We start from the raw sequence: 13,132 nt of genomic DNA on the forward strand, positions 1-13,132 counted from the left end.
TAATCGATGAACCAAAGGCACGGCCTTACTTTTCATGCACTATTATTTAATTTTTTTTTACTATTATTGTAGGATGGTTATAATATGAATGTTTGCACTGCTGCCACGAAACACTGAATTTCATGACTTGTTCATGACAATAAATTCTGATTCTGATCATTTTACAATCACATAAATATGTTGAAATTTAAAACATTACATACAGTAATCATGTGCAGAAAAGTTTGTTTAGGCTCATGTGTTCTGGACATTACCCAAATGTAAAATGATTATACTTTCATTAATCTTACTATTCATACTTGATTGTTTCAGTAAATTTATATTGTCTAGATTCACCACTTCAGATGATTTGAAAACAATTTAGGGAAAATCTCTGATGACATGCTCTTGACTTTGGTGGTGTTGGATTGTCAGATTTTCTGAATTATTGGATGTTGTTTGTATCAATGCTTTTTTAAATCGCTTTTAAAAGATGTTACACAGTACGACAATAAATTTTCCAGTGAACTGAGTAAATTGAAAGGAACGCAGGAACCAGTGCCCCAGTGAGGGAAAAAGGAGTGTGGGACTTGGCTCTGGTGAATCGACAAGTAATGCGGTTTTCTGAATATTGGATTATTGGAGTTTCACTGTACCATATTTCTGTGAGGCATGTAGACCAGTTAGTTGTCTATTGATTTCAAAATAGAACTCTGAATTTCTTAAAGGTTGTCATTTTTAATAGTAAATATTTTTGATGAGGGATTGTTGTGAACAGATATTTTAATTTGCATACATTTATGCTTTGTAATTTTTTTTACTTTGACTCAACTTATTTAAAGTTTATTGAAGTTTCTTCAGAGTTTGTGGTGTTAAATATAACTGATAGCAGGCGGATCTTAGTGCCAATTTGATATTCTTGTTTCTGTATTATTTGAGATTCATGAGAAATATTCAGAAAACGTGTTCAGCAAATTAATGTTGTCCAAGATTTTCTAACTCGTTTTTTTTAACAGTTAAAAAATAGCTCTATCTGATTGGAAAATGCAATTTTTAAAAATTATATTTGAAATGTCAAAATTCCTGATTATGTTTAATCATCTTAATCTACCAGATTGATTGGAATGCCAAAGTTTGAGTATTGTAATGCTAGTTGATATACATGCCAAGAAATTAATTTGTGTCCTAAATATCTTTTAATGTGCACACAATTGAACTGAGGTATTAAACTGCTCACATAATGTGATCAGCCCTTCCTAAAACATGATGGCACATAATTAGATTTCTGGTTGAGTACTTCTGAGTTTACGTTGTGAGTACTTGTAAATCACGTACAACATGCACAAATGGCATCAGTGTAATGCTGATTTGGCAATTCATGCATATGTAATTAACACTCAATGTTGAGTGCACATAGAAAATAGAACATCAAAACTAGCCTGTGGAAGTTGAAGGAATTGTTAACAGTTTGTTAGTAAAGATGAGGGAAATTGTCATGTTAAATATTATAATGTCTGGAGTATTCAAGAGGTGGTGACTGATCAAAATTTTGTTTTGCAGTTTATGGCTCACTATTGTGTTCAGGGCATCACAATGGACAAAAAAAAGTGAGCTCATAGATTTTCTCAAATTCCATCTTTTTAGAGATATTTAAAAGAATGATAGATTGTCTCATATGATGCCTCAATCCGCCCCAATTGCACATGGCCACTAGCCTTGTATGACCATTAATTCAGAGTCTGCTGATCCTGTTGTATTTCAGCCATTATATTGGGTGGCTGTTTGAGGACAAGGTCTATTTTTAGCTTCACACTCCATTCCAGGCACATGGTTATGCTGTATTCGAAACCTCAGATGTGAGGTTATTAAAAATATTCTGGAGCTTGCTGCCAAATGCACCGGAGGGACCACACTCCACTGACCATTGACAGCTCCACCGTTGAAGTCGTCAAGTGTATCAAGTTCCTTGGCATGCACTTGATGGAGAACCTCACATGATCCTTTAACACAAACTCCATAGACAAGAAAGCCCACCAGTGCTTCTTCCTGCAAAGGCTGAGAAAGTTCTTCTCCCACCCTCCATCCTCTCTACATTCTACAGACGATGTATCAAGAGCAACTGCATCACCGCCTGGTTTGGAAGCTTTACCTCCTCAGACCGCAAGATCCTAGAGAGGATAGTGAAATCTGCAGAAAAGATCATTGGGGACTCCCTTCCTATCATGAAGGACATTTACAACACTCGATGCAGGCAAAAGACAATAAACATTGTGAAGAACTCCACACACCCCTCAAGTAAACTGTTTGCCCTTCTTGCATCTGATGGGAGGTACTGCAGCATTTGGGCCCATATGTGCAGATTGGGCAAGAACATTTTCTCCCCAAACCATCAGATTCCTGAACTCCCAGAACAATTGGGGATTGGGTACGGTGGTATGTTAATATATAAGTCTATTTTAAATGTGTTGACCTTCTATTCTAACCTTTATTTATGTAAAAATGCTCCATGTTCCTGGAGAAATCCTATCTCATCTTTACTGTGCGAGCATGATATGAATGACTAATAAAGGTGACATGACTTGACTTAACCATGTTCCTCTGAAAGTGAGATTTCAGACTTTGGTTGGCTCAGTAAGAAAGAAGCCTGCACTATATTCCACTGTTGATCTTGTAGTTTATCATCATTTGTTGCAGACCAGTCCGTCTCTCCATTCTGAATGTATAATGTGATAACAGAAGAAGGCACCAGAAAAGGGTGCAGAGAATTACCCTCTGCATGTGGTAGTAGGATGCATCGCACAACTGTACATTCATCTTAAAATCCATTCAATGCAACAGGATCAGGTCATCATTTTGACTTGCAGAATATCATTACACTGCATGAATATTTAGCAATGGCCACTGCTTTAAAGTGGTCTCATTTTTTATTTTTATGTTCCAAAATATTACCGTGGCTCATCAGCTCATCCTGGATATCTCATCAATTGACCAGAAGATTTTCGAAACCACAGTAATCACTGTAAATGTGAAAGTCTGCATCACAGTGATGGATTCAGCTTTTTTCTTCTTCAAGCTATTACAAATAATATAGCCTTGTTTTCTGGTATACTGGCATATGAGCTACTCTCTCCCACTGCCACCCATCCCCCTCACATCGCCACCCTTCCCCACCCATTGGCCTGACTGCAGCTGTGAAGCAGGACCCACCGCATACTGAATCCTGCCTCAAAGTGAATTGGCATGGAATGAGCTCGTGGTAGGTTTTGTTATGTGATTCTGGTAATTGTTGCTGCCCAGGTGAAGCCATGAAGATCTACCTGAATGTGATGGGACTTACTTAACTGAAATGGGAAAGATGCAGGGCTATGGATATGGAAGGACATTCAAGTCATTCACCAATGTAAGGCAGAAGAGGTTTGGAGTAAGTCGAATGTGAGATGGAAGTATTCCCATGAGACATCATTTCAAAATAAGGGGTCACCCATTTAAAGTCATGATGCGAAGTAATTTCTTGGTCAATCATGCATCTTTTGAATTTTATGTTCTAGCAGGTTCTCGAGGCTGTCATTGAATGCTCTCGAGATATTTCAAGATCTTCAAAAACATTTTTAGTTGATAGGAGACGTAAGGATTCCAAGGAGAACAAGCTGAACGGAAGAGCTGCAGCAAAAATCTGATCAGATCAGGCTTTAGAAGCCATATGGTCAATAAATAATTCTACTTATGTAAAGGAGGATCAGAAATGAGTATCATCTCCAGTGATCGCCAATCATGGTGCCAACAGATTTAATCCCTCAAATTAATGGGCATCAAGCGCACAGTTAGCAATTATATCCGTCTAATCTGCTGCTGCCATTGGTAATTGTGAGCAACCCTTTGTTTTCAAAGAGAAATGAATATTTGGGGGTGTAATATAATGTGTATAATAATATGTTTGCCCTGTTTGAATAGCTGAGAGAATGTGTGTAAGATGTGAATGTCACAGTTGTCATCTGTGTGAATATTAGGAGGTGACTTTTGCTGTTTGTTCTTATCTTGACCAGTCATAAAAACATTAAACTTCTTGCAGTACTGGTCCAAATACTCAGGTTTGCATTGTGAGCATTGAAATCTCTTCTCCTTGATGCTTTACTTTCCTCCTTCTATGCCTTTCTGCGCTCACCTGTGTGTGGGACTCTCTTTGTTGTCTGCATTTTTCAAAATAATCTCTAGTTCTGAGACTAAGAAATGGGAAACTTGTTCCAAATCTCCATTGTGATCATGTGTGGCTTTAAGGTGACACCGTGACTTCCAACAGAGATTGGATCCAGTGGCTGGCTCAGATTTAAGATGTACAAATGTAGACTCATCTAGCACTATTTCAACAGGTAATTAAGTGAAAAGGTCTTTTTTTATTGTTATAAAAGTGGTTTATATGAATGTTTACACTATGATCCTGCCACAAAACACCAAATTTCTTGACATTCATGAAATAAATTCTGATTCTGACTATTGGAAGCTCTCATGGCATAAGAATTTGCCTGAGATTTGCACATGGAAATTAAAAACCACAGGTGTCAAATTTCAAAGCATGAATCGAGTGTGAACTGCCCTTGATACTAATGCAATATTCAACAGAGTTGAGGAAAGCAAGAAATCTGCAAATGCTGACATCTAGTACAATACACTAAAGTACTGGATAAAAGTTCTTGCAGAAGGGGTCAGGCCCGGAATATTGACTGTCTTTTGCTCTCTATGAATGCTTTGTAATCTGGTGAGTTTCTTCAGTACTTTTGTGTGCTGCATTTAACTGAGTGTGACATTTTGGAGACTAAATAAAATTTGTTAATGAGAGTCAGAACAAAACTTTGTTTGTTGTACAAAATGACACAAAACTACCTGCCAGGAAGAGATTAATCACTCTGAGCTACCTGTAGCCATAGATCTTTTCAAAAAAATGGATTCAGTAGAAATAGAATTTCAGTTGAGAAGGAGGATGGGCAAGCATGTGACAAGTTAAAAGCAAAATGAAGTTTTGGCTATTTTTCCAACAAAAGGTAATGTTGGGAATCAATCAAGAAATTAAAAAAAAAAGATTTTGGCCATCCACCTCACCAACTTTAAGAAACCCAAACAAGTGATTTAACTTGATCTGAAAGGAAATTACTGGTAGTCAAGATTTATATCTTGGTTTGCAATTGAAAATGTCCAACTGTGAGGGGAATGTTATGAAAGTTGGCTACACACAGTAGTCTGGCTATCGAGTTTCAGCCATGACAGTTCACACCCTGCAGTGTGAAAAAGGAGCAGAGGTGCTGGCAGTTCCATATGTCTTCATCTAGTTGAAAGCAGACATAAAAATATTGTATTCAGATCCAATGCTCACTAACCTACATTCGTAGTGAAAGCGGGACAGGAAAATTAGTTTTAAAATTTGTATGAATTGCACACTGAAAATTTAAAAATTATACAACCTTTTTAGTTATATTTCAAGATATATACTGAAATAGTTTAAACTCATGACTTCAATAATCATAGCATTCATGGCATCTCATGAAAAGTAGCACAAGGCTTTTTCAGGTGCATTCTACGTTAAGAATGCACCTGAAGAAGCAGAAGCAGCCCTTAAATTGCCGTTCAGGTGGCAGCGTTTAAAGCGCAACGCTGGCCACCTGAAGGACACAGCTGCACAGGTTGCGGCTCTGAGCACACTCGGCTCCTGCCCAGTGTCAGCTGTGATCAACAGCCTGACCCTTTAACATCAGCTGCATTCAGGTGGCTGGGGGAGTCACTGGCCTCAAAGCAGCCACATATTGCCTAAACATGCGGCTTTACATACGGGGCAATTGGCTACCTGAAAGTGCCTACAGAGGACACCTTGCACCCTGATTTAAAGGCATGATTTTGGAAATGCAGCACTTTTAACAGTGTTGAGGTTAAATAATGTTTGTAATGGAGCATAATGTTATACAAAACCCTTAAGTTTTGTATGGAAAATCCTCCACAAATTAAACAGGATACCAACTTGATACCAGAGTTTCTATAAGAACATTGAGTGTACTTCTGAACTAAATAGAACAAGCAGATCATTTGTTACAAGAGCTGCCGTCTCAAAAATCTACAGGGAAATCTTAACCTTGATTTTAAATAGAATTAAAGAATCCTAACATGTGCTTTTTAAAGGGATAATGAATTGTTTACAGATCAGTTTCTGGATAATTTCATCTGTTTGTTCGTGAAATTGAGCCAGCTTTTGCAGCATTCTCCACTTGCTAAGGGTCAAATATTCTGCTGAGAGTGGCCTAAATGGCATTAAATTACTCTCCTACATATTTCAATATTTATGCTGAATCAAGTTGCCTCTCAGCATGGATAGTATTTTCGACCTTCCTCAGGTAATTGAGGAGATTTAGAAGCACGAAAAAAGGTTCATGAGGAGCAAAGTTGGTTGAAGATGCGGGAAAATGGGATAGATCACAGGCCACTTCAGTGTCTTGCCAAAGAAACAGCCCCTTGTGGGTTTTTCCAAAAGATCACCTCTTCTCCAGGTTACCACAAAGAGTTCTTCTTTTCCCCTATTTCAAGAGAAACATAATAACCAGCCAAAGCCTCTAGTAATTTAGGGTTTAGAATAGGCTGAACTTGGAACTCAAAACCCTTCTTGAAATGGGGACTTGCAGCAGGTCTGCAAAACTTGCCTTCTTCAACACCAAATGCTGCAGTAAACTGACACACTCTCTCTCTCCCGCAAAGAATCGCATATTTCTTTTCTCTCTGTTTGCAAAAACAGATGATCTCTCCTAGAACAGCTGACTTAAACCAAAAATTTAGATCGCTGGCACCAGTTTAGCAATAAAAGATTAATCAGTTTCTAAGCCTGGACATCTGTTCAGATATGCTGTTCCTTTAAAGACAATAGTCCATTTTCAATTCTACAACATCAGTCCAATAACACCTACTTGTGAAGTCTTCATAGGCACTCTTCATGGTTTCTGTAAAGTTAATGGCAGACATGAAGGCTCCAACTGCACATGATTTTGCATTCCAAATGCAATGTTTGTTTGTGAAATGTAACTGAGGTGTCTGTTTGTGAAGTGTGACCTAAACTAACCCCCCACAATCTATATGTTTTTAAGATATATTTTATCATAATTTTATTAACTCATTCCATAACACTATACATATGTTAGTGTTGTATTCTTGCAATTAATTAACTTGAAACATTATTTGCAAGAAAATAATTCCATGCAATAGTTTGAAGAAAAAGAGAAAATTTCATCTTGATGTTCCAATCAACATGTGGTCATCAGACATTATAACTGAAAGAGAGATTCTTTAATCAATGCTCTATTATTCACTTTGTTATGTTATCATCTGCAAATTGACTGCCGCATTTCCTCCCTTATTGTGGTATTTTTTGCAATGAGCATTTGAAGATCATGAAAAATAACCTGTCTGCCTCTTTTTCTTCTTTTATTTCTTTGCTGTCTTCATCTTTGTTTCTATTTATTTTCCTTTATTTCGTTTTCATTCTTTCTATATTCCTGATCAAAAGGACAATCAAAAAGACCATTTGAATCATCTAGGCGTAGAAGACCATGAACCAAGTGGCGGTAGTGATGGTTGGTATGTATATGGTGGGCCAAATGGCCTGTTTCTATGTTGTGCACTTCGGTTGTGCACTTCTTTGCTTCTTTGAAATAGGAATGGACAACTGTGATAACACTGGACAACAATTTTTTTCAAAAGGTTTGTTTCCTGAAAAAAAATTGGGGATTATGATAGACAAGTTCAAACTGAACAGAAATATCATTTCAGATTTACTGCATCATATAGGAAGTTGGAGAAACATTAAAATAACTTTTATTGAATTTAGCATGTTTAATTGCATAATGATGCTGGCACGTTGCTGAAGTTCAACTGACCTAAAAGTGTTTTGCCACTGATTTTTGTTTGTATTCAGCATCTGATGGCTCTCTTGTCAGTGTCCAACAATAATCAGCCAACATTGATGGATTCCAGTTGCCCTGATACCACTTTTGCATGGTCACAATGTCCTGGTGAAACTTTTCTCCATGCTCACCACTGACTTCACCAAGGTCAACAGGGAAGAAGTCTAAGTGCGAATGTAAAAAATGAATTTTCAATAACATGTTGCACTTCATGGTTTTGTATGCTTTAAAATCACAAAAATAGGTTATATTGGAAAAAAAGGTATGTGATAGGAAAACTTTAAGGTGATTTTTATGATCAGCAGCCAAAAATCCATAAAATGCAAAATCTTCATTGTCCAGTGCAATCTGAGTATCATTGATGAACATCTTGAAGACCATCTTTGACCACAATTGGTGTAATCTGAGCATTTTAAGGAATAAGTGAAAATGCTTCAAAACTTGATAAACCTAGTTTAATAGATTTAGATATAGATTTATTGTCAGAGTACATACATGACATCACATCCAACCAACCCTGAGATTCCTTTTTCCTGCAGGAGCAGCATAATTACCACTAATTGGTAATTGTACCCCATGTAAACAAACAAAGAACTGTAAACAGATAATGAATGTAAACAAACTGTGCAATACAGAGAGATCAAAAAGAAAATCAATGAAGTATACAAGTAAGAATCCTTAATTGAGTCTCAGATTGAGTTTGTCGTTGAGGAGTCTGATGGTGGAGGGTGGCAGCAATTCCTGAATCTGGTGGTGTGAGTCTTGTGGCACCTATACCTCTTTCTTGATGGGATCAGCGAGAATAGAGAATATTCTGAGTGGCGTGGGTCTTTAATGATTGCTGCTGCTCTCTGACAGCAGCGTTCCTAGTAGATGTACTCAATAGTGGGGAAGGTTTTGCCAGTGATGTCCTAAGTTGTGTTCACTACCTTTTGGAGGGCTTTAAGCTTAGGAGTATTGGTATTCAGCCAGTCAGCACACTTTCCACCACACCTCTGTAGAAAATTTCCAGAGTTTCTGGTGTCATACCAATCCTCCGCAAACTTCTGAGGAAGTAGAGGTGTTGATGTGCTTTCTACATGATGTCATTAAAGCGTTGGGTCCAGGAAAGATCCTCTGAGATAGTGACTTGTAAAAACTTAAATTTGTTCACCCTCTCCACTTCTGATCCCCTAATGATCACTGGATTGTATACTTTTGGCTTTCCTTTCCTAAAGTCAACAATCAGTTGGTTAGTTTTGATGGCATTGAGTGCAAGATTGTCGTTGCACCATTCAGCCAAGTTTTCAATCTCCATCCTATTCAACCCACTACTGTGGTATCATTGGCAAATTTGTAGGTGGTGTTATTGTCATATCAAGCCACATAGTTCTGGGTATAAATTGGGTAGAGCAGGGGGCTAAGAACACAGTCTTGTGGTGCTCCAGTACTGATGGAGATTATGGAGGAGAAATTCTTACCAATCTTCACTGATTATGGTCTGGAGATAATGATCCAATTACACAGTGGGGTGTTAACTCCCAGGTCTTTGAGTTTGCAGATCAGTTTTGAGGGGATGATGGTGTTAAATGCCAAACTGTAGTCGATAAAGAGTATTTTGATGTATGCATCTTTGCTGTCCAGCAATAAACCCTTATAGTATGGAATGGTGACATTCCTAGTGAATCATTCTTATTGCAATTTACAAGTGAACACTTGACAAAATTTGTTGTTTCTTTTGCATTTTATATTTATTTTCTCTCTCATAAATTCTGTAAGAGTGAATTTTTTACGTCATATCTCAAAATTTCTGGTAGTGATTTCTGAATTTTATATGGGCAAATTTTTGTTACCTTAAATACTGCAGCATGGGAGTATGTTTTTATTTTAATTGCTGGTTATTGGAAACCTACAACACAAAACTGGGCATAATTTATTAATCATGGCAGGACTTAGGGTAGGATGGTGGTGAGGTCAGTAGGGGAAGAGAAGAATCAGGCATGTCATTGTGTTATAGTGTTGGAAGTAATACTTGAAAGGGTGCAGACACCATGGTTGAAGTAAAAACACAACGCTGGGCTGAGAGGGATCATTTCTGAAACAGACGGGTAGACTGTGGGTTTGAGGATCTTGTTCCTTGAGCTGAGCTGAGGGGAGAGAGGTGATTTGGGAGATCTTGTTCCTCAAATGGATTGTGGGAGTGGGAGAAGGTGGAAAGAGAATGTCCTGATCCTTGAGGAGTTCGAATTGGAGTTGAGAGATTATGGGCCATATCCCTTGAGACAGTATAAGATAGTTGGGGGAAACAGGACCTGTTCATTCATGTAGCCAGTCGAGTGAGAAAACTTATTAATGCAGGGTAGGCATTATGTTAAGATGCCAATAGTGATGTATGAGGTGGGGATTTTGTAATATGAAGATTTTTAATATTGAGACCTCAATCCAGGATATTTTGGGAGGGAATTAGGTGATGGGAGCAGGATTTTAGAGCTTCAATATTGTGATCAGGAGGTAGTGTGGGGTTTGGTGTAGCATTGAGAGTCAGGACGGAAGTGATGATGGGAAGATGTTAGTGATATCTGATATGGTTCAGTGCTTCAAAGACCTAATGCTAGGAATGCTCAATGACAATCGCTCCCAAAACGATGTTGTCAAAAGTTTCTCCATAATTCCTCAAAAGGGAATAAAGATCACATCAACAGATCCAGAATTGTAACATACTGCACTGTGGAGATTAGATGAAGAAAATGGACATCATAATCTATAATGGTAATATTTGTATAATTGCTGGTTAATCAAATGGAAGCATGTAAACCTTAAAAAGATTAACTATCTTGGCCAGATATTTGAAATTCTTTATGATTATTTTTAAAAAACACTTAACTTTGTATTGCTCAAAGACAAATTGGTAGCATCGAACCAGACGTGCAAACAAATGGATATGATAGAGAAATATAAGATCAATCAGCTTAATTGTATTAACTTATTTCTGCAGCAGATTGCTCTTTTAGTAGAATGAGCATTGCAAATGAAAATTTGGGCCCTTTATTACCATTCTATTCTTGGAATACTGAAGCCAGTTTAGTGTCTGCAGTGTAACCTTAATGAAATGTTGTATCCAATATGGAGCATTCACTTCTGCCTTGTTTCTATCACCTCATACGTCGTTTTAAAATGTGAGATTTAGTCTGAGGAAAATTTTGCATGAATTAACTTACATTTATGTATAGTTAAGCAAATTATGATGACAAACTTGTTATTTTTCAGAAAATGGAAAGAATTGTAATGAATGGGTAATTTGGGCAACTGTTTGCCTTCATTGGAGATCTAAATTGCAAATTAATTAATCTGGGCAAAGCAGTGAAATATAAAAAAAATGGGATTCTACCTTTTTTTTTCCCTTTTCCTTCAGGGTACTTTACGACAAAAAGATGACCGGATTGAGGAATTGGAGGAGGCTTTAAGGGAGAGTGTGCAGATTACGGCAGAACGTGAGATGGTCTTAGCACAAGAAGAGGCTGCTCGGAATGATTCTGAAAAACAGGTATATAGACAGCACATCTAGTACCAGCTGCAGTTAGGCATTTTATGTATTTTGTATAAGTGGTCCTTTATGCCACATGTGAGCTTTGAATAATAAAGGCCAGTATTTGAGTTAATTTTTAGACCAATTGATTTCACTTTAGGATGTAATTCTTGTTATATCACACCAAAAATACTCAGAAATATTGGTGAGATGGAGAGTAGGCAGCAACCTGAGCTCCTAACACTGCTTTTCTGTTCTTGCACTTGGGAATGTAATTTTCCAGACATAGTTTAAAGGAAAATATAACTTTGATACCCAATAAGTCATAAGAGATAGAGAGTAAAGCTACTTACAGGCAAGTATGAACATTATTGCTGGAATTGTTATTTTTCTTAAAATATTCATTTCATTTCAACTTCTAGCAATATTTTCTGTGTTAAATTTTGCAATGATATCAGTATAATCCATCTTTTCATTTTATATCACCTTCCTACTCCAGACAATTGGTTTATGTAACACTGAAGAATTAATAATCCTGTATTTTGAGATTGTGTGATTTAAAATATGGTTAATTGAGGAAATTCAAAGCACAAATTGGAAATATGTACAAACTTGTTCCAGAGTACTTTAGATTGATTTATTTGATGGCAATTACATTTGCGCATCTGAATCATAAAGACATTAAATTTTGAACTTAACCAATTCCGAAACCCTAGATTCTTCAAATGTCCTTCCAATATTTTATGGATGTTAGGATGAACATAAGGAGGAATAGTTTGCTGCAGGGCATCATTGTGTTCATATTTAGCATAAAGTCATTTTAGAGGTAATGTTAGTGAAGCTTTCTGCATCAGTCTAATAAGCTATATGAGAGTTATGACTGGTTTCAAAGAATTAATGCCAAGAACTATCTACTGAAGGAACTCTGAGTGGGGCAGCATCAGTAGAGCGACAGAGAATTGAAGCATTTCATAAATTCTTCATTGATAATTCCACTTCTACCCACTAATGCTGTTCGAAGCTCCAGCAGATTCTGGTTTCCATCAGATCCTGGCAGCTACCGTCTCCTATATGTCAAAGAGTTAATGTATTGTCTCCATACAAGGAAGGAGCCTGAGAATGTTTTGTTTATATGGTGTATAGTACTGTTGGTTATGCAGTGAATGTCATTATTCCATGAAAAATGTATATTGTATGCAAATTAAGGGCAACAGCTCTTTAGTTGAGATTTGCTGATTGTTCTGGCAATCATTACCATTCTTGTCACCTCATGCTTACCTTGAATATTGTCTAATGTAAAAAAATCGTGGCACTGCTGTAACAGCAGCACTAGTGTGGACCCAGGAGAGGGAAAGCAGAGACACAGCACTGCTCTGCAGGGTCCTAATGCAAACAATCCATGCAAGCTTCAAATGGCATTTTAAATTAGCCAATGGTGTTTTTTTAACATCCTGCAACCACAAAGCGCTGTGTCTATGATGGTGGTGCCTGTGCTGGATAGTGAACCACAAGGGGTTGCAGACTCCAGGGGAGCAGCGGACCAATACAGGGCATTTGAAATGAGGAGAACACAAACCTCCAGCCTTTTGAGAAGTATAGGAGATGACCCTACAGGATGGGAACCATGGCAGTTAACCAAGGAGCGTTTTGCAGCTGAAGGACCCACACAGTTTGCGGGCAATTGCAATCTATGGTCAGAGGACTCACAGAGGCTGTC

The 13,132-nt window shown here is 37.5% G+C and overlaps 1 protein-coding gene across 9 annotated transcripts in view; it reads left to right on the top strand.

The window, feature by feature from the left end:
• Nucleotides 1-13,132, top strand: part of LOC138745950 (ELKS/Rab6-interacting/CAST family member 1-like) — a 539,260-nt gene that overhangs the window by 163,206 nt on the left and 362,922 nt on the right. For all 9 annotated transcript variants that reach the window (XM_069903518.1, XM_069903519.1, XM_069903525.1 and 6 more), the window contains exon 14: nucleotides 11,302-11,433. In XM_069903518.1, coding sequence (XP_069759619.1) covers nucleotides 11,302-11,433 — 132 coding nt within the window. The remainder of the gene's footprint in view (nucleotides 1-11,301; nucleotides 11,434-13,132) is intronic.

Source organism: Narcine bancroftii, chromosome 11 (assembly GCF_036971445.1).
Source record: "Narcine bancroftii isolate sNarBan1 chromosome 11, sNarBan1.hap1, whole genome shotgun sequence".
Taxonomy (NCBI): Eukaryota; Metazoa; Chordata; class Chondrichthyes; order Torpediniformes; family Narcinidae; genus Narcine; species Narcine bancroftii.